The sequence below is a fragment of the Scedosporium apiospermum genome, assembly GCF_000732125.1.
Source record: "Scedosporium apiospermum strain IHEM 14462 chromosome Unknown SEQ_SAPIO_0176, whole genome shotgun sequence".
Lineage (NCBI taxonomy): Eukaryota > Fungi > Ascomycota > Sordariomycetes > Microascales > Microascaceae > Scedosporium > Scedosporium apiospermum.
The window spans coordinates 658,863-679,645 of record NW_015971877.1 but is presented as its reverse complement, the minus strand read 5'-3'; the positions used below and the strand labels follow the sequence as shown (position 1 = coordinate 679,645).

Below are 20,783 nucleotides of genomic sequence, written 5' to 3'. Positions count from 1 at the left end.
GTGTGTCGCTGTATAAAGGCGCGATCGTGTGTATATTGGTAGTGTTGGCGGTGTGTCTAGGCCGAGTCGGGGAGAGGCGAGACCGTCCTTCTCTGGCATTCCGAGTTTCTCGACCCCCTTCTGCCCCTCTTTCTTGTTGGTAGGAAAACCTCATTATTTACTTCACGAGCCTCCACACTCCCATCCAGGCCAGGCCGAGCGACAGCATCGTTATCCCGAACTTCCTGCTTCGCATGCCGAACATTGACTTGCTATTGAGAACAGCTTGCCGCCGTGCCTCGAGTTGCGCGTGCCCGGAGAGGTAATTGTACGCCGCTAGACCGAGAAATGCGCCGCTGCCTGTTCAAAATTCGAAAAAGAAAAAAAGTTAGCGTTTCTCCTGTCGTTTTGCCAAAGTGCAGTGCGCCTCGAGGGGCGGCGTACCGACGAGGCGGCAGGGGAGGCAATCGTCTCCAGCATCCTCTTTGAGGAGCTTGTTTAGATCCTCTGGCTTTTCGAGGCTTTGCAGGGTTGGGACTGCATCTTTCGCCATTGTCGCTATTCACGATACTTGGGGGCGCTCAATATTCTGGATGTTTCTTGGAAGTTCTCAGGGGAGAGTCCAGTGTGATAATACCCGGCCAGAGAAGAGCTCGTCATGACCATGGAAATTCTTCAGGCATGTGCTTGAGGACCTTTGTAATCCTCCAGCTGTTGTCAGGGGGGTGGCTCGATGCCCGCTACGGGCCAGCAAATCAGGTCCAGAAGCCAGATTCAACGCTGATCAAATCAATCTAACATTGCCCCACCAAAATCCAATGACGACGTGATTGACCCAAGCTCTCTCCTTCCAGTGCTTCCACCAAATTCCCAGGTACGAGACGAGGCAAGATGAACGGCGTGATCGAGGCCCTGCACATCTTTGATGAGCATAAGTGAGTCGAAGACCACCTAGGTAACAGTCAGTCTTGGTCTTTATGCAAAATACTGACACCGCAGCCCAGCCATGCGATTGTCTCCCACACCTACGCCGGGCGCCCTCTCCCTGCAACACAGCTCCTGCCCCTCTACCTTGACCACCCCGCCCCCCAGCCAAATGTCATCTTTCTCCCCAACACGAACCCTCCGACGCTAGTCTACAGCTTTACCCACGCGAACCTCCTACTCCTGGCGACCTCGTCCTCCGAAATCGAACCCCTCCTAGTCCTCGAATTCCTACACCGTGTGGTCGACGCTTTCGAAGAGTTCCTCGGTGCTCCTCTACTGTCGAGCAAGATTGAGCAGAATTACGATGTTGTGGCTCAGCTGCTTACCGAGATGTGCGATGCGGGCGCCGTCAATACGACCGAGCCTAATGCGCTGAGAGATCTGGTAGAGGTTGAGGGTTGGGTGGACAAGCTCTTGGGTAGCATCAACCTCCCGGGGTAGGTTTCGTCGCTACCGTATTGGAAGCCGTCCATGGGACCGAGACAAGCAATCCGGGGGCACTAACTTGGGATGCTTATGGATAGAAAACCCGGCTTTGCGGCGAACTCGGCTGCGACATCTTTAGCAACACTAAACGCCCCAGCTCTGCCGTGGAGGAGATCGAACGTGCGGCATACTTCGAACGAGCTATACGCCGACGTTGTGGAAACCTTGACCGTCACATTAGCTCCCTCCGGGCGACCCCTCGCGGCGTTTGCGAACGGTACAATAGCTTTCACATCCAAAGTGTCTGGTGTTCCGGACATTACGCTAAGTCTGACGTGTCCATCTGGGAAGCACAACCTCGGGAGCATACTAGAGCTACCTGTTTTCCACCCCTGCGTACGGCTGGCGAAGTGGAAAGAGAGGCCGGGAGAACTTAGTTTCATCCCTCCTGATGGCCGGTTCATTCTTGCAGGATACGAAGTGAACCTTCTACCGTTTACTGATACCTTGCCCACAGGCAACCTAAAGCTGCCTGTAAATCTCGACGTCAAAACTGGACTTGGACCGACCGGCTCGGATTTCGAAGTCAAAGTTCAGACCAATCGGTTGATTGGCGCCAGCTCGTCGTCGTCCGGGCCAATCGGCCGTGGAGGGGGAGGAGGCGTAGGCGGAGGCCGCGGTTTTGGTGGACCTCATTCCGGCACCCCGGGCGCTCCACTATTAGAGGACCTGGTGGTGAGGATACCGCTGCCCCCGGACGTGCGAAACCTTCCGGAGCTACGACCAAGTAGGGGAGACGCCGCGTTTAACCCGTCAGACGGTGTGCTCGAATGGATCATCCCTACGAAGGAAATATCTAACGGGACCTCGCATTTTGCGTTACGGTGTACGGTGGTCGGGCCAGTTGCGGAAGATGACGAAGATGATGGGATTCCCGGCACGAGCTTGACGGACTACGGGTACGAGGAGCCTTACCAAGGGTCGCAACAAACTACTCCCAAGAAAGGAAAGAAAGGGAAGAGCCGCCGTGCAAAGGAAGACGATGGGGCCAACGGCGGGGGAGAAGAAGCCAGGGAGAATGACGAAGAGGCCAGGAAGGTCGGCCAGAACAAGCTTCTGATGCCAAGCTCCGTGTCTGCCAGTTTCTCTGTCAAGGGATGGGTGCCGAGCGGATTGAAGGTGGAGAGCATCTTGCTCGATGCCAGGCGAAGTAGAGGGCTTGGCGAAACCGTGAAGCCGTACAAAGGCGTCAAGTATCTAACCATTAGCAAAGGTGGAGTTGAAATTAGGTGCTAAGGGAATGCTGGCACATCCGCGTGGCGCTCGTCAATATATGCAGGGAGCCCTTTCGGGATGGCACTAGACTTCTTGTCCGCCTCAGAAGAAGCATCGGGGTCTTTTATCCCTCAGGTTTTGATGTCACCGCCTCACGCGAATGCAGAGCAAGGACAGCAGCGTCCTGCTTCGCAGAGCAGAATTGGATCCCGGTCTCGCTGTAGCCAGGATCGGCGTAGTCAACTGCCGTTATTGTGGACCCTGTAATTTCGTCGGAACGTTCTAACGGCATGTCGGAATCCGTCCCTTGGGCTTTTCGGAAGGAGACCTGGAAATGTTCCGAAGTTGTTGCAAGTCCGCTGGAATGTAAACGACTGAATATTGAACCATATTCTATTTTTTAATATATTGCACCTAGCGAAATGCTGTGCTTCGTTGACTCTGTAAGGAGCTTGAAGAATGCTAGTTTATTTTCTCCCTGCGTCTTTCGTTCTCAGTATTATCAATTTATGTATCGACTCAAATATAAAGCGGGAGTGTTCACATGAGATCAATTTTCACTGAGCATGGGAAGGCCAAGGGAACCTGGATTCTTATTATTGCACCGAATGGGAGAAGTTCCTAGGCAATTCCGCTGCAGTTTACCATTTACCGTGGAGTTTTGAGCCTTAAAAAATCCCCCACTCTCTCCCCGCCTGTGGAGGTGGATTAAATCCCCACCATGACCCTGCGCTGAATTGACGATAAGACATTCCTCCCCCAAAGTCCGGCCGAAGCTTCTCAAATCCGAGCGATCCTCCCCCCCCCCCCCAAGAGTCGCCTGACTCAACCGAACCCGTCAGCATTGAATTCAGATAACCCAACTTAAACCTCAACCCTTCCGACCGAAACCACACCTAGAATCTCTTCGAGCTTCCGCGAAAAATACAAAAACATAAATGCGCTAACAAAATATTGGGGAAACAATCCCGAGCGCTTTTCTGGCTGCTTTCTCCGCCAATGGTTCGACCGAACCTGGCTGTTGCCGGGTTGGTGCGGCGGCGCATCGAGCCGCTGGGCGGCCGGAGCGAGGGCGAGATTTCCTCAATCACAGAATCCTTGCCTAGGGCCTCGAGGCGAACAAGAGCACGCGGCTTCGCGACGACGTCGAGGTTACGGGATTGGGATGAACAATCTACAGCAGGTGCTACGCAGAAGCCGAGGCCCCGGACTGCGATTTTCTTTCCAGGTGGGTGGTGTTACTCGAAATCCGCCCCTCACTTAACCACCGATTCCGCAACAAAACAGGGGCTCCAGGACTGACTTGAGCTGTGTCCCGTGTGGTTTTTAGGCCAAGGTGTACAGAAAGTAGGCATGCTCACGCCATGGCTCGAAGCATTCCCCGCGACCGCGAAGCCGATCGTCGAGCAGATCGACCACTGCATGGGCTATAAGCTCTCGGATATAATACAACATGGAACGAGTAAAGTCCTAACGGCCACATCGAACGCCCAGCCCGCGATCATGGCCACGTCGATCCTGATTCTCAAAATCCTCGAAAAGGAATTCGGCTTCGACCTAGCGACGAGGGTCAATGTCACGTTAGGCCACTCCCTCGGCGAGTTCGCCGCCCTCGTGGCCGGCGGGTACATGGAGTTTGAAGATAGCTTATACGTGTGCACGAAGCGGGCGTTGGCTATGGAGCAGGCGACGCAGAACGCCAGGGAGCAGTACGGCGGCGAATACGGCATGGTGGCCATCGTGACAGAGCCGGAATACCTCCCGGGCCTCATCGACGCCGTTGACGGCTTCGTCGAACGCAGCGGCGCGACGGGCTTTGCCCCCATCGAGCAGGTACACATCGCCAACATCAATTCGAAGAATCAGATTGTCCTTAGCGGCAACATTGACAGGATAAAGACGCTGGTGGCGCACGTGCGGCAGTTCCTTGGACACGACCCCCGGGCTGTCCGGCTGAACAGCGACTCGCCGTTTCACAGTCCCATCATGCAGCCCGCCGTATCGGTCATGCGGAAACTTCTCGAGAAGAAGAGCCGGGTGGAGGGACGCGCCGACAAGGACATCGTAACGTTTCCAGGCGTTATCCCGTGTATCAGCAACGTTACCGCTCGACCGTTCCGGAGCAAGGAGGAGCTAAAGGATCTACTGGCGAGACAAGCTGTGGAGACGGTGATGTGGTGGGACACTATCAAGTACCTGGACCAAGAGGAGCGTGTACGGCGCTGGATCGGCATTGGTCCCGGGAAGGTCGGGAGAAATCTCGTGGGCAAGGAGGTTGGTCTTCGAGGCCACGATGTCGTTAAAGGCGCAGGCGTCTGGGCCATCACGACGCCGGAGGATATAGAAGAGGTCCTGAAGGGCCTTGAGGAGACGGAGAGCGTGCTCGAGGACATGGAGGACGAAGGAGAACTATAGAAGCAAGCCTCGCTGTCTTTCGGGAGGTTGGGCGCTCTCCTCTCCTTGTCCGGCTTTCCCCAGGACATATTTCATGGCTTCACGTGTTTTATTATTTTTTGCGCAGCGGATAATTTCTATTGTGTCTAACGACTACAGAAATGCAGGGCCGTCTTTACTCCAGTGGCAGCACATGGGGCGGCGCTGGGATGGACACTTTCGGAGGTTGGAGTTTTGGGCGGGCTCCAATGTTTTCTCATGATGAGATTTTTATATATTTATTTTTAACTTGTAAGATTATGAGACTAATACCTCTGAATGAAAAAACAAAATAAAATGAAAATACATCTGAAGCTTTTTACATCTCTAAATATCATGGATCAAGCTCAATATCAAGCTTGATTATGAGGAGGCTGATAGGAGCCCGAAATGACTGTGCGAGATACGTAACCACACTGGCCCCATCTCCCATCAGACACTGTGACCTTTTCGAATCGTAGCAGCTCCTGAACTGGCGTTCCCCCTCCAAGAACATCACTCCCTCTTCAGCAGCATATCCACAGGCTCCCCTTCCTTCCGGCGGCTTTACACCGAACTCACCCCTACCAGTAGGTGACATATATACCTTCTGCGCCGAAGAATATTCTAGGACTACCATTTCTCGACACCTAATCCCTCGAACGACCCCTACGAACCACACCCGCCCACCATGGACCCCTACTCCGCCGAGAGCGAGCTCATCAACATCCAGAACCACTTCTATCAAGGCCAATACTCTGCTGTAATCGACTACGACATCAGCAGCCTCTCCCCGGAGAACCACACGGCCGCCCAGGTCCTCGTGCTACGCGCCAAGATCGCGCAGGGCGACGCCTCCGACGTCGTCTCCGAAGTCGAGGGTGCCGCCGAGCCCGAGCTGGCAGCCGTCGGCGCGCTCGCTACATACGAGCTAGGGGAGACGGAGGAAGCCGTCAAGGTCGTGGAGAAGCTTGCGGAGGAGGCAGGGGATAATGCGACGGTGCAGGTTTTGGGGGGGATTGTGTTGCAGAGGGAGGGGAGGAGTGAGGATGCGTTGAACTTGCTTGGGAAGCATGAGGGTAGCCGTAGGTTTTTTTTTTTCTTTGCTCTTATGGAAAATTTTCTCCGTCTTAGATTACTTGGCTAACTTAACGTCTGGGGGATTTCTAGTCGAGGCCGTTGCGTTGATTGTCCAGATCCATCTCACGCAGAACAGGAACGATCTTGCGCTCAAGGAGGTTAATGCTGCGAGGAGGTGGGCTCAGGATAGTCTTCTAGTCAACCTTGCAGAGTCGTGGGTTGGCATCAGGCTGGTATGCAGAACGCACATATATACACGGACACGATTCCACTCGGAAATATGGACGGTATGCTGACATCAACCATACAGGGCGGCGAGAAGTACCAACAAGCATTCTACGTCTTCGAGGAGCTTGCGCAAGCGCCATCCACTTCTTCGGTCCGATCCCTCGTTTCCCAGGCCGTTGCGGAGTTGCATCTCGGGAGGCTCGAGGAGGCCGAGTCTGCGATCGAACAGGCTATCAAGACCGAGCCTAAATATGCCGATGCCATTGCGAACTTTCTGGTTCTCTCCGTAGTGTCCGGAAAGGACCCCAAGGAAATCGCCCAGTAGGTGGCCCTCTTGCAGTGCCGGGCCGGTTGTGAGACTAACAAGAGGATTCTCCATAGGAAACTGAAGCAAGTCGACCCTGAGCATGCGTTTTTGGTAGATCTAGAAGAGAAATCGAGCCTGTTCGATAAGGCAGCGGCCAAGTATAGTGCAAAGGCGTCTTCTTAGACGGAAGAGGTCGAAGACGGAGGAAATTGGTTTATCGTGTGAGGCCCGCAGGCGTCTAGATGGTGGTGTCAGGGGACTATAGAAAGCTTAACGACTTGGGAATATCAATGACGTGCAAAAGTACATTTTATCAATCTAACGACGATTTTTTTTTAATATCGCCCTCGAAAAATGGTGGAGTAGCAACATTCGAACTCTAGGCGCCTTGTAATGGCAGCTGCTTGCTGGGGTTTGTTTCAATCTACCCTATAAAGCTACGTCAATGCTCCTCCATTGGGGAGGGGTGGGTGGTTGAGGTGAAGGTGTTGAGGTTGCTCGTTCATTCCTCGACTTGATAGATCAAACGAGGTTTCAACATGGAAATTACATCAGAAGAAACATAGGAAGGGTGTGAAAGCAACTGAAAAGAGAACACTCGCTGTTTATATCTTCGCCTTGGCTACCTCCGTCCTCAGCTTCACGGGTATCTTGGGATGGTCTCCAGCAAGCTTTAGGCCTGTTGCCTTCTCAAGTTCCTCAACGGCCTCGAACGCCCTACCGAGATGAACCTTCACCGTCCCGAAGCCAAACTGCCTCGCACCCCTAAGATTTTCTCCGATGTCGTCAAAGAATAGCACATCATCTGGCTTAATGCCACCTTCCCAGCCCAACCTCTTCGCCCTCTCAGTACCCCGGTACTTTTCAGCGTACTCGTTTGCGGTCTGGAGTGCGAGCTCGTAGACCCTTCGATCGGGCTTCCTCAGGCCAACGTGCGCCGAGGAAATGAAGAAATCAAAGACGCCTTCGACCGGGTTCGAGTTGTAGAATTCGTGCGATTTGTGGGTGGGTGGGAAAATCACGGTGTTACTGAGGGCTCCAACGATGAATTCGCCGCTCTGCTTGAGTGCTTGGAGGGCGGGATACATCCATGGGTCCGGGGTTCTGGAGATGGAAATCATCTCATGGAATAACCAATCCGCATCGACCGTTGGCAGAGGAGGGATCTCTCGGGGCAGGCTGGGGTTCTTAGCCTGCTGGGCTTTGTAAAAGGATTCCCATCGGTCCTGGTTATGGAGGTCCTCTTTAAATCCTTCAAAGAAGCCTTCATCCATCGGGATGCTTCCCGTCTCTAGCCGGTGCCAGAATCCGTTGGGAGAAGTCTTGGAGATGGAATAATTCACCCAACCTGGGGGAATTCCCAATTGAAGCTCATACTCCAGAATGGCCTGGAAGGGAGAGAGGACCTATTCGAGATTCAGTCATTACATTCAAGTCTACTGCACTTCCCGCCTGGCAACCGTTTATACAGACAGGAAGAAAGATATTGAGTAACGGCGATCCATGGAAACTGGGCAAGTTCACTTACACAAACCCCCCCAACGTCGAATAAGAGCACCTTGGGTTTCTTAATGGCCGCCATTTCTGCAGTCACTAGCTCAAGGACTTGCTCGACGTTGGCGTATTCGTGAGAGATCATTGAGCGGAGTTGCTTAATATATATTCATACATATCCCAGTAAGGGCAATACGTCCAGTTAAAATAGTCTTATTTTCTTACAAAGTAGCTCCCCGAGAGAGAGACACCCAAGGACTGGAACATTCAGCTCGGTCGAATCTCACTTTAACTCCACCGATCTGCCTCGGCATCTCCAAGCCGGTGTAACTCTGTGAATACGCATACGTCACGATGGTATTACTAAGCCGGACATCCTACATTGTCGTTTAGATTAGATAAATTCACAGTCCGATAAAGAAATCAATCACGTGAATGTCCCCGACCCAGGTCCTTGTCAAGCTTGCGAGGAACCCCCACCAAATCAACTTAGGGCAACTGTGGGAAAATAGGTCTATCCCTCCACAGAAATTTTGGAGAGACTTCAATCTTTACTTCTCACACATCTCAACACCAACAAGTCCATAGTCAAGTTGAGCAGTCGCCTGCCAAATCAGTCACAATGGTAAGCCTATGATGATTGTCGTTTCCAATCCTTGGATTGGAATGACAGTACGGCCTGGCAGAAATGCCATTTCATACCCCAAAAAACGAGGATTCGAGATCCTCGTAGAGTCCATGCAAGATGCTTCGGATCGGGGGTTGATCCAAGAAGTCTGAAGCGCAAATTGCTGACTCGTGCACGTTCGATGGAAAATAGGCCTTCCACAAGCTTGTGAAGAACAGCGCTTACTACAGGTGAGTACAACTACGGAAATTCCAGTCCCGCAGACACGCGAGCATCCTGTGTCGAAATGTGCGCGCAAGTTGAAAGTAGCTGACATTGGATTCTTCCTCACAGCCGCTACCAGACCAAGTTCAAGCGCAGACGGCAAGGAAAGACCGACTACTACGCCCGTAAGCGACTTATCACCCAGGCCAAGAACAAGTATGGCGCTCCCAAGTACCGACTTGTTGTCCGCTTCACCAACCGCGACATCATCATGCAAGTTGTCGCCTCGGAGCTCACTGGCGACAAGATCCTCGCCTCTGCCTACTCCCACGAGCTCCCTGCCTACGGCATCGAGCACGGTCTCACCAACTGGGCTGCCGCCTACTGCACTGGTCTCCTGATCGCCCGCCGTGTCCTCAAGAAGGTTGGCCTTGACGAGACCTTCACTGGTGTTGAGGAGGCCGATGGTGAGTTCACCCTCACCGAAGCTGCCGAGACCGACGATGGCGAGCGCCGCCCCTTCAAGTGCTTCCTCGATGTCGGTCTTCACCGCACTTCCACTGGTGCCCGTGTCTTCGGTGCCATGAAGGGTGCTTCCGACGGTGGTCTCTACATCCCCCACTCCGAGAAGCGATTCCCTGGTTACGATATCGAGACCAAGGAGCTCGACTCCGAGGTCCTCCGCAAGTACATCTTCGGCGGCCACGTCGCTGAGTACATGGAGACTCTCGCCGACGATGATGAGGAGCGCTACAAGAGCCAGTTCCAGAAGTACATCGATGACGATATCGATGCTGATGGCCTCGAGGAGCTCTACACCGAGGCCCATGCCGCCATCCGTGAGGACCCCTTCAAGAAGGTCGAGGGCAAGGGCCCCAAGAAGAGCAAGGAGGAGTGGAAGGCCATCTCCCAGAAGTACAAGACCCGCAAGCTCACCTACGAGCAGCGCAAGGCCAACGTCCAGAAGAGGATCGCCGAGATTCGCGATGCCTAAATGTTTTTATGAAATTAGGTCGGCACTTCTGGTGGGGGTTAAAAAAAGAATGAATGTTTTGCGGCATGGAATGGGTTTTGTCTCTCACGGTCAGGAGTTTAAGAGGTTTTTTTAGCATGACTTTCACGACGACGAATTGAGCGCGTCTCCCAAGATCAAATCTGAACTTCCATGACCCATAATTGATGTCTCCACAAGTCCTGCAGCTGATGAAATTTTTTTCCCTTCAAACCAGTGCGACAATCTGTGGTGGCGGGTAACTGCCACTAATTAACTGTACACCACTGATCAGGAGGAAGTGACATTGAGAGCTGCTGTCCACTAATACAGCGAAGCTTCAATGTTGCAGCAAATGGTGGGTCTAGCCCTTTTTTTTAAGGTAGCGAGATAACCGATTCCACTACTGAAACCTTACGAGGTGGATGGCAGAAATAGCATTAATGGCGAGATAACTAGCCGTCTGGGGATGGAGCATCCAAGATTTCCTTCGTACCTGAGGTCCCGAGGATGTCAAGCAAGTTCGGATCCCCCGATGGAAAGAGAAAAAAACAAAAACCAAGATTTTATGATGAGATCGGATCCTCTAGGTGGAGCCGAGAATCGCAAGACTCCATCGCCATCGGTCGCCAAGACAAGTTGGAGTTCTTGATATGACCAATTGGTTCGATTCAGATGACATCATGTGGAGATGGCGAATGGACGATTGTTTTCCAGCTCCGTGCGTTTTTGGGGGGAATGAGGAAAATGCAAGGGTTCGGACTGGGAAACTGGAGGAGTGGAGATAGGGCTTTTCATCGGCACCGGCGCGGCAATTCTGCCTCTCGTAAGATGGGGTGACAAATTACCGTGGCCGAGTTCTTCGATTTATCTGGAGATTCTGGAGACTTGCGGACTTAGCCAGCACTGGGGCACGAGGCAATTGAATTGATCCCGGAGGCAGGGGCCCCAGGGTGTGTCAACTCCACTAAACGAAGTGCGCTGCCACGTTGTTCAGTGGTGAGAACGTGAGCTAGCGTCTTTCGCCACCCCCCAAAATTGCGATCGATTCCCCCAAATTGCTCCCGAAATACAGGGCCCCGCCCACCACCAACCTCGACTCCAACCACTTCTGCTCTCGCATCTCCCAGCTAAACTGCAAAGTAACATCGAGCAGCTTTGAATTTATTCCAATTCCGTTTCCGCTGATGCTGATCTCCGAGCTACGAGCACCACTCGACCGGGCCTGCTCGTAATTCCATTTGCTGATCATATCTAGCTGACATCAGCGTCTTTCTACGACCAAGCCAGGCTTTCGCTTCCACCTTCAGCAGAATACACCCCCTCCTCCGCCCTGGACGACGCCCCCATTTCCTGGAATAAATCATTGCAATCTAAGAGCTTGTGACAAGACAAGTTCAGCCTCCATGCTCCTGCCTTAGGCGTTTCCTGACTTGAGCTGAGGTGAACCCCGTGCTTCTTATCGTGTGCAAGATCCGGAATCCCTGTTAACCCCGTGATGGCGATTTCGGCCCTTCATTAACCACCTCCCTTCCTTTTCCTCTTTGCACAACACAGACGACTCTCCCAAGATTACAAAAACATCTGGTATTGGGTCCAGCATTGCTGTGCTAGTCAAGATGGAAGGCGTCCATGCTCATGAGGTGGACGTCAGTTGGATGGCCCATGGGCCTGCCAAAGGTATGAATTCCCCCGGTCGCTTTCCTCAAGTTCCTGATTGCTTGCATGTGCGTTCGTGGGTTCAGAAGGGATGTTTCTTCATTGCAAAGCCTACCACCTCGGCTTCAGTGCTCCTCCATCTCAACATTCTCTACCCCTTGCTCTCCTTCCAGTCCATCACTATCGTCTGGACGCTTGCATCCAGATATATTCGTATCCGTCTCTTGGAGATCATCATTAACATGGCTACCTGCAACAGACAGAGCGGCAAAGTCATCAACCTCTACCTCTATCAAGACAAAAACTACCCCTCGGGTGTCAGCCCAACCCCGCCAGCCCATCGGTACACCTCTTCCTCCAACCACGACGACGGCGACATCAACAACTACCGCGGTTTCTGCACAGCGAAAGTCTCCCAGCCCGCCACCAGAGTCTCCAACCAGCAACGGCACTGTTCCAAACGCTGGCGCGACGGCCGCTAAGCCCATTCCCACTTCACATTCCAGATTAAGCCGGAGTAATTCCATGGATCGACAGTCTACGCCGCCGCTGGGAACCTCGCCGCAGCGACGACCCTCCTGGTTCTCGAATATATCTTCCAAGTTCTCGGCTTCCTCCCCAGCGGTGCCCCAGATTGCGTCGGTGCCGGAGAACCAACCCCTTGCTCAACCCAAGCCGGTTGCCGCGAAGGCTGCTTCCGTCCCGCAAGGAGGCCGAAATGGCAATGACGCGCCGTACACACCGGCGCCTCCACGGGTCAATCCCGGCAGCAATCTTTTGGGTATTTTTCGTCGCCTTTCATCAGGTGCAGCTGGCTTAGGGCATGGTATGAGGGGCAACCATGGCCTCGTGGAGCGAAGAGTTCTGAATATCGATGATGGACGCGAGCGCTGCAAGATAGACGAGTTGAACCAAGCGAAGCTTAGAAGAGTTGCATTCTGTGTTGACGTGGAGATTGCGCCACAACCTAAATATGCCGATGATCCTTCTCGGAAGAAGAAGTCGGACAAGAAGACTGATCCAACTGAAAAGAATGGTACAACGGCGGCGTCATTGAAGGATTCCGCAGCCAGTGAACCTAACGGCTCTCCGCCACGCCCAGAGTCGGCGGAAGGCAAGGCTGCGCCAAATTCTACAGCAGATAACGGCGCGGCCAAAAAGAAGAAAGAGAAGAAAAAGAAGAGCGAAGAAGAACGCAAAGCTAGGAAAGAGAAGAAGAGAAAAGTTGCCGAGGCCAACGGCACGATACCTATGGAAATTCACCGGTCAAGTAGCGATTCCTCCCTCGAAACCACCACAGCCGCCTCCGCCACCGGTCCGGTGACGCCAAAAGTGTCGAGCCTCCCGACCACGAATCCCGTGAGGATATACCGACGATGTTGTCAACTTCGCGAGACTCCCATTCTCAAGAAGATAACCGAACAGCTATCGGATGCATCTAATTGCTCGACAGAGACCGGCTTTGTCGAGAAGCTAGACCTCTCGGGTTATTGGATGCAACTTCCAGATCTCATCACCCTTGGTGATTACCTCGCTGTCGTACCCGTTAAGGAGATTTTCCTTGAGGGCTGCGGCTTGACTGATGAAGGTCTTCGAGTAGTGTTGGCCGGTCTACTTGCCGCTAAGAAGCCAGACTCGAGGAGGCGGAGATACGCCAACTATGCGGACCATTCAGTCCAAGGCGGGGTGATAGAGCGTCTGGTCTTGAAAAATAACAAGATTGGACCGGAGGGATGGAAGCATGTTTGCCTGTTTATCTATCTCTGCCATTCTCTCAAGTTCCTCGACCTATCTGGAATCCCATTCCCGCATCCGCCTCAAGAGCCGGTCCAGAATGGAAACGGGAACGGCGTGGCGGCGTCACCAACCTACACTCACGTATCCTCATCTGCCAATATCGCTTACCTCCTCTCACGATCGCTCGGTGAACGCTTGGCAGGTTCGGACCTTGAACTTCTTAATCTGGGAGAAACCGGGCCCGCGCCGGAGCAGCTCGGCGTCATCATTGATGGCGCGATAAAATGCGGCCTTCGCAGACTAGGCTTGGCACGGAACAACATTGACGAGGAGGGGGTCGCGCACGTCGCTCGATATCTACAGGGCGGGACGTGCGAAGGTCTCGATCTATGCGGCAATGATCTTAACGACTACATCGAGACTCTTGCAACCGCAATCGGAGAAAGCCACAAGTTGTGGGCTTTGAGCTTGGCGGACTGCAGCCTTGGACCGACATCCATTTGCAAAATCTTCCCTCCACTCCTTAAGCTGAGTGACTTCCGCTTCATTGATTTATCGCACAACCCGGAGCTATTTAAGAACGAGGCGAGGGCCATGCAGGCTTTGCGACGGTACGTTATATATATATATCTTGTAAACGCCCATATAGCTATTTAGTCCATTTACTAATCTCACTTACTATAGGTACTTGCCCAAGATGCTGTACCTAAAACGCATACACCTTGCAGATGTTTCTATGACATCGGACCAGGCCATTGCCCTTGCAGAGGTCTTGCCAGAAGTACCGCAACTGGCCCATATTAGTCTCCAAGATAACCCCGATCTAGCGAAGCTCGCGGATGCACATACGGAGGAGGCTCAAGAGGAAGCATGTGCTCTCTATGCCTCGCTGTTGGCGGCAGTGCGTGTGTCGAAGACCCTTGTCTCTGTGGAGATAGACGTGCCTACCGAGGAATCCAGCGAGGTGGTTAAGGCGCTGGCGAAGCAGGTCGTCGCATACTGTTTGCGCAATATGGAGCGCTTGCAAGTCGGTGATCTCGAAGATTCGGCGGCAGCCGAAGTTATCGTTCCGTATCCTGATGTTCTCGCGCATCTGGTTGGTCGCGAGGAATCCGGCTATGATGAGGCTAGTGCGGATACCGATGCTGCTCCTGATGACGACTACGTTATCGGAGGCACGGGTGTCGTTAAGGCTCTTGCCTGCTGTCTCGATAACAAGGGGAATGGAGACGAATCGCGGAGACCCAGTTTCGAGTCTCTTCGCGATGCGGGAAGCGGGTCCACCACACCAGGTGTGGGGTTGGCGGCGCCTGGCAGAGCGAAGAACATGTCGAAGCACCTCCTCTCGAGCGCTCGCAAGATACGCGCCAGGTTGCAGCCTGCTCTTGCTAGAGCTAAGGAGCAATCAGGAGACAAGGCTGAGGATCTGCGTAAGCTGATCTTCCTGGAGTACACCCTGAATGGTATCATCAAGCGGTTTGAGGAGGAGTTCCCAGAGACCAGAGAGATAGGGGAGGTCGCGCAAGACGCCGTTCAGCCTATCGACAGTACCGAGCAGCCCCAGGACGCAGACATGCAGCAAAGCATACCTTCTCTCCCGGAAGGAGAGGACAGTATCTGCCTACTTTCAGATGCGGAAGAGGACGAGGACGCGCTCCATATCCGGCCTATTTCCCGGTCGTCGTCCTTGCACACGCATACCAAGCCCCTTGACCTCGAAGAAGGACGCATGCACCGCCGTGGTCATCGGTTCCGAACCGGTATCGTCAACCCGTTCGAGAAATACGAAGAAGTCCTAGTCACATCCCTTGATGAGATGGGCGAGAATCCCAAGCATCTCCAAATGCTACGTGACATGATTGACGACCTCAATGATCCCGTCCTGGACGCGGCTGTAGCTGAAAAGGGACCGGTGCGGACATTCAAGGAGGAGAGGGAACGTGTCGTCGAGGGGCTGCAAGGCGTCGACCCCGAGAACTGGGAGAAGTTTAGGGAGAGCCAAGTCATTACGAGAAAGAATATTAACGTTGACGAGGGCTGGCCCCCCAGAGCTAGTGAAGCTGCGGCGGTTGTTAACGCGAAGAACGAGAGTGCTATCGAGGAGTGAACGAAACATTGCATGAAGGGAAGAGAGCGAGCGATTATATGGAGTTGTTGACATTTGTTTTTCCTTCGAATGTTGGATTGATGGCAAATGATTCAGATACCTTGTACAAGTATGAATCTATGCAGCGGCGGTCCATTGCCCGCCCCTCTTGTTCGGAATAATCTTGGGAACATGTTTCGGTTGGGGCTGGGAAACCCCATCAAGCTCGAGGGCACTTGATTCCTTTTTTTTTTTTTTTCCTTATTCTTTCTTTCATCTCTCTTGAAGTCCTTGTCCATTTTACCTGCGACGAAACGAAAGCGTGTCTATAAAAATGTACTTATACAGGAGCCTGAATGGTGGAGGCTATAGTCCGGAGCAAGTGCATGGCAACGGATCATCTATTTCTCTTTCTTTCTCCGTCTCTGTGTTTTTTCCTTTCCCTTCTTTTTTCTACCCTTTTTGCTTGGTGGGAACACTGATTCAAAGGTCTATTTGCAAATCAAGTTGGCACAGATGACTTGCTACTGGCTGGAAAGGCGTTACTTGTGCTCTTCTTTCTAAACAACGACGAGGCTTAACAAACATATTGATGACACAAAGGATGGGAAGCATTTGATCCATTTTAATGATAGTGAAGGACCCCGAAGTGCAAACCAAGATGGAGGAGGGATCATCAGGCGGAGAATACTTCCAAGCCCACCGACTTTGTGACTGGCGGCGAGTATCACTTCAACCTTATTTCGGATGTTCAAGATTCTCTGTTAAATGGAGAGATCGATTGAAACTGGGTATCAAGTACATGAACATACGACAACACCTAACTCAAGAGGTGCAGTATTCCCCTCCCCCAATCGCCTTCAATACACAAAACAAAATTCCCCCTACCTCTATGATCACGATGACACATTCAGTGTATAGTTTTCCAACCATGACGCCAAGTCTCCCGCCCAGGCCGACCCTGAACACCGAAAAGAACAAAGAAAAAGAACTATACATTTTCAAACAAACGGAACAGAGAAAGAGAAAATTACGCATAAGCCCTCCCCACAGCAATCATCCCGACGGGCCTCGGACCCCTCCTTTCGCCAGCAAAGCCGAGTCTCCCAACTTCCATGCCCTCGCCTTCTCTGACAACGCCCCAGACGAGTCTCTCTGCGGTGGGATCAACCAGATTATCGCCCTCGTCTCCGGGACCATGGCACCGCGCGCTAATAACGGCCGAGCAGGTTCCGCCACGCATCGCGAGAGGATTTCCCGCGGGACGACCGTTCACGTAGCTAGCCGTAGGGTTGGCGCGCCGAAGACCGAGACCCAGCGGTATGGCGAGGATGACGAGGAGAACGGCAAGCAGGGCGAGAAGGGCCGTGGAAGAAGTGGAGAGCGCGGTGAGTTGGGTCGTCTCGGTGAAGGATAGATCCGAGGGTGGGGGGAGGACGTCGACGGCCACTACGACGAGGGAGTTGGCGACGAGGAGTCCGGCGGCTGAAAAGAGGAGTATGAGGAGCCAGGACCACGGGCGCGGGAGGGTAATGTATAGGCTCGTCTGTTGGATACCTTGTGCGGCGCTGGAGAGTCGTAGAGCCTTAAAGGCATCCGGCACGGCGAACTCGGACATCTCGTTCCCGACGAAATAAGTGCTCAGAAGAGCGTTTAAAGTTATATATAACAGGGCAATTAGGAGGTGAGGAAGCCCTGCGAGGATACTGACTGCTACCCGACTAGTTCCTGCGGGAAAAGCGTAGATCTGGTGAGGCGCAGGCTTCCCGAAAGCTGTTAGCTGGCCATTTGGTTGTTCCACGATACTGACAGCTAAGGCCGCAGCAGCAAGTGCGACGGGTGTAATCCATGCCAGTGCGAAGACTGCCCAGCGGATAAGTGATGGGGTGAGAATCCAGAAGTGTTCGCGGGGCACCCAGTACTTGGCCTCATATAAAGGCCACCTTCCAGCGCGTACATCTGATTTGGTTAAGAGACAGGCGTTGCGGGTGGTCGCATCTGGAGTTTCGAGAAAAGAGGAGATGGCATCTCCGAGGGTCGCCAAGGGTTTGAATTTTCGCAAGAGAGAAGTGACACCTACGCCAATGACGAGGATAAGGTTCAGGAGGGTGACAACTCCAAGTAGAGAGCTCGAAAGCTTGAGCTCACATGATTCTCGGCCGAGCTCTGCCGACTCCGCCATGCAGAACAGAACATCTTGTTTCTGGAGGCGAACGCCCTCGCTAATCTCGGCTTCCAAGAAGCGGCCTCCCCGGGAACCCGCCATGCCTGTCTGCAGAAGACTCCCCGTTGATGATTTGATATCGGTAACAATGAGAATGGTAGAAAAGTCACCGACGTAAGGACCAGTGAATGATGTCACACATTCTGACGCCGTGAGGTTGGTGAGCTCCCCGCGATTGGCACTGTCCTGAAGGGATAAAAGATCAATGCGGGAAAACATGGCTGAGTTAGTTTGCGAGGCATTGGAGAAGGGTGCGCCTGAGAGAAATGATTCGGTTACGAAGACGAGGCTCGAGGAGCTGCCAACTCTGGAGACGAATATTACACCATTGTATCTAAACGGTGTTAGCGAGAAATGCCAGACCCGGAGTAGGGAGCAGAGATTAGAGCCTTACAGTATTTGAACGCTCAAAGTCGTCACAAGGATGGTGATTATAAGTAGCGCTCTCAATCTGGAGATATAAATGAGATTCCTAAACGACGGGATCCCTATATCGAGCCATTTCTTCTCATCGTGGGCGGCGGAGACCTCCGCTCTCGTGGGGCCGCTAAGGACTTGAAAGACGTAATTCGAGATGGCGAGCAGAACGACGATTGAGACGTTGATTATGACCTGCAGAACCCAGTTGATACGCCTCGCCCCATCGCAATCGCCGGTATAAATGGTCGACTCCCCGCCTAGTCTCGACCTGGAAATATCCAGAGCGAGGCAGATGATGCCCACGAGGAGGATGAGAAAAGCTATTAGTGCATTAATAACGACACCGAACCTCCAACCCACTAAACCCGACACTCTCCTCCTCTTAGTCTCGCCACCTTCCTCGCCGGACTGAGCGGCACCATTGGGATCAGAGTTCGAGCGACTGGCAGAGAAGTAAAAGTCTGCCGCTCTTGACCTGTGCGCTCTATCTCGTTGTTCGAGATTGACACCTTGGGGCCCACGGGCCTTCATCGAGGCTCGCAATGCCACAGTCTCGGGGGTTTCGCCGCGGAGGTAGTTTATGACATAGTCTGGAATTAGGTCCTTATCTATCGTGCTGGGAGATGTCTGGCCGCTGGATAGACCACGAGGTTGCCACGTCGTCCGTCGGGCGCCTGTCCTTTGGGAGCTCGAGGTTAGGTTATCCGGGGAACTGTTGTTTTGAAACGGCCACCGGTGAGTTTGCCTGTGGGAGCTGTGATCCACCGACTCGCCGACCCTGCGCGAGAATTCCTTGTCAATTGAGAAGACTTTCACCCTTACTTCCCCCATAGAGTCAAAAACACCAAACTTACCTTTCTACGCTTTGCACTTCGCCATATTCGTCCCAGGTATATCTGTAAGTGATGGGTTTATGGTCTCTCGGCGGTATTACGACCTGCATGACTCAAGAGGACGGGCCTCAGTAGAGCCCATGGAGAGGAGCGACTGCCCTAGGGTGTCGTGATGAGATTTATATGCACATAGATGCAGCTGGTTATCGTGAGCCCTTCTCTTTCAGTCCGTACCCGGCCCTTCGCTGGTGGGATTCGATTCGAGTAGAAGGCTTGCTAAAGCCGCGTGTTCGTTGGAGATTGCGTCCTATTGGTATTGGGCAGAGTGTAGGTAGCGTTGCAAGGGAGAGTATGTAGACCACGGAGGGATGTCCAGGGAAGCAGGCTAACACAAAGAAAGATAGCACAAGGATTCTTACTCTTCATGATACAATGCAAGTCAGAAAGAATCGAAGGGGGTAAGGGTCCATCGAGGATCGCATCTTGAGGAACAGGGCATGTCCCGGGTTATACATGGATAGGGTAGAGAAAGAATTGGGGAGGCTTGCACTTCATCCTATCTTCCTCTTGCGTCACTCATGCTTCGTCCCCTTCACCTTTTTACTGTACCTCCTCGTCCTCCAACAGGGATACCGGGGGTATCAATTGACCGGCCATCTCGGTAGCTTCAGATGCGCGCATCCCAGAGAAACTCGGTTGTAATACTGCCGATCTGCATCGGGCTGGGAGCTTTTTCCCAGACGTGATGGTGTAAGTGATCTTGCCTGGCTATTTTTCCCTCCCCTCCCTTCACGTTCCCAGCGCCGTGCTGCCGCCCAGAGCACGGGTGCATATTACATGCAGCCCTTCCAGGTAAGGGCGGGGAATTTCAAACTCTCGATGCTACCCCCCGCCACGCCTATATGAGAAGGTATTAAGAAGACCATGGGCCTTGGCGGAATCAGGACAGGAATGAGATCCGGGATGGTTTGTGTCGTCAGGGATGATCTTCTGGTAACAGGGGACTAAAATGCCGGAGGGAGAAGGGGTATCAAAGTGGGAAGGGAGGGTAAAGATGCCGCAAACACTGGAATGCCAAAGGTTGGTTGCAGCTTCACAACTGAGCAAAGAGGCTGGGTGGACCCAGCGCCGGTGCCGGATTCAAGAGGCCCATAGAATTGGAAGTACGGGAGGCATTGCGCACCACCAACCACAACCACTTACTTATATGATATCAACCTGAGGGAAAGAAGGGAGGGAAATGCAACACTTGGTATCAACTCTCGATACAGGAGCCATCGACAGATAAAAAAAACGTAGTTGGCCTTTCTTAGGCAGACGCCGCAACCAGGAGCGACATGCACGCCTGGAAGGGGTAAGAGCATGGCGATCAGGGTTCGCCGAGATACTCCCACGTTTTCAATTCTCTGCATGGGTGGGACAGTCCAAGATATTCAAAGTGCTAGAAAGTAAGACGACGACGGATATGCGAATAGGCTTGAGGAATGCTTTGAAGGCCCGCCGAGGAATGCTAAGCCTTCAATGTTTAGACCAGGGTCATTGCGTTAGCCCCTCGTCATTACACTTTCATCTCTGGAGAAATAATGTCAGCGGCTGGTCGTTGCTTCCTCGTCCCACTTGCTGATCTTCCAACATTCCAGACGAGGGCTGAGATGGCAGGTGCGACAACGGAAGAACACCTGCAAGAACACTGCAGTGGAAGGCAGGGCAAAGAATCTCGACTACGAAGTACAGGGATGGATACAGGAGAGGTCGATCAAATGTGACGACAAACGGCTACGATCACACCTCAAGTTTGAGCCAGACAGAAGCC

General features: G+C 52.9%; 8 protein-coding genes across 8 annotated transcripts; 6 read left to right on the top strand and 2 right to left on the bottom strand.

Moving 5' to 3' along the window:
• Positions 1-870: 870 nt before the first annotated feature.
• SAPIO_CDS10719 (Adaptor complexes medium subunit family protein) lies at positions 871-2,688 on the top strand (the record flags this gene model as incomplete). The annotated part of the gene is made up of 3 exons (XM_016784265.1): positions 871-914; positions 984-1,403; positions 1,491-2,688. 3 exons carry the CDS (start codon positions 871-873, stop codon positions 2,686-2,688), a joined length of 1,662 nt encoding a protein of 553 aa, XP_016638497.1.
• A 978-nt stretch (positions 2,689-3,666) lies between these two features.
• Positions 3,667-5,082, top strand: SAPIO_CDS10718 (Malonyl CoA-acyl carrier protein transacylase; the record flags this gene model as incomplete). The annotated part of the gene is made up of 2 exons (XM_016784264.1): positions 3,667-3,895; positions 3,998-5,082. 2 exons carry the CDS (start codon positions 3,667-3,669, stop codon positions 5,080-5,082), a joined length of 1,314 nt encoding a protein of 437 aa, XP_016638496.1.
• A 688-nt stretch (positions 5,083-5,770) lies between these two features.
• Positions 5,771-6,877, top strand: SAPIO_CDS10717 (Coatomer subunit epsilon; the record flags this gene model as incomplete). The annotated part of the gene is made up of 4 exons (XM_016784263.1): positions 5,771-6,164; positions 6,250-6,392; positions 6,470-6,708; positions 6,769-6,877. 4 exons carry the CDS (start codon positions 5,771-5,773, stop codon positions 6,875-6,877), a joined length of 885 nt encoding a protein of 294 aa, XP_016638495.1.
• A 422-nt stretch (positions 6,878-7,299) lies between these two features.
• SAPIO_CDS10716 (putative Epoxide hydrolase) lies at positions 7,300-8,333 on the bottom strand (the record flags this gene model as incomplete). Its single annotated transcript, XM_016784262.1, has 2 exons — positions 7,300-8,100; positions 8,223-8,333. The coding sequence occupies 2 exons, from the start codon at positions 8,331-8,333 to the stop codon at positions 7,300-7,302; spliced, it is 912 nt and encodes a 303-aa protein (XP_016638494.1).
• A 477-nt stretch (positions 8,334-8,810) lies between these two features.
• SAPIO_CDS10715 (uncharacterized protein) lies at positions 8,811-10,014 on the top strand (the record flags this gene model as incomplete). Its single annotated transcript, XM_016784261.1, has 3 exons — positions 8,811-8,813; positions 9,009-9,046; positions 9,150-10,014. The coding sequence occupies 3 exons, from the start codon at positions 8,811-8,813 to the stop codon at positions 10,012-10,014; spliced, it is 906 nt and encodes a 301-aa protein (XP_016638493.1).
• Positions 10,015-11,630: 1,616 nt separating this feature from the next.
• SAPIO_CDS10714 (uncharacterized protein) lies at positions 11,631-12,152 on the top strand (the record flags this gene model as incomplete). The annotated part of the gene is made up of 2 exons (XM_016784260.1): positions 11,631-11,691; positions 11,800-12,152. 2 exons carry the CDS (start codon positions 11,631-11,633, stop codon positions 12,150-12,152), a joined length of 414 nt encoding a protein of 137 aa, XP_016638492.1.
• Positions 12,153-12,195: 43 nt separating this feature from the next.
• SAPIO_CDS10713 (Cell wall biogenesis protein Mhp1) lies at positions 12,196-15,514 on the top strand (the record flags this gene model as incomplete). The annotated part of the gene is made up of 2 exons (XM_016784259.1): positions 12,196-14,018; positions 14,092-15,514. 2 exons carry the CDS (start codon positions 12,196-12,198, stop codon positions 15,512-15,514), a joined length of 3,246 nt encoding a protein of 1,081 aa, XP_016638491.1.
• A 1,009-nt stretch (positions 15,515-16,523) lies between these two features.
• On the bottom strand, positions 16,524-19,080 carry SAPIO_CDS10712 (Uncharacterized protein; the record flags this gene model as incomplete). Its single annotated transcript, XM_016784258.1, has 3 exons — positions 16,524-18,051; positions 18,112-18,915; positions 18,992-19,080. The coding sequence occupies 3 exons, from the start codon at positions 19,078-19,080 to the stop codon at positions 16,524-16,526; spliced, it is 2,421 nt and encodes an 806-aa protein (XP_016638490.1).
• Positions 19,081-20,783: the final 1,703 nt, after the last annotated feature.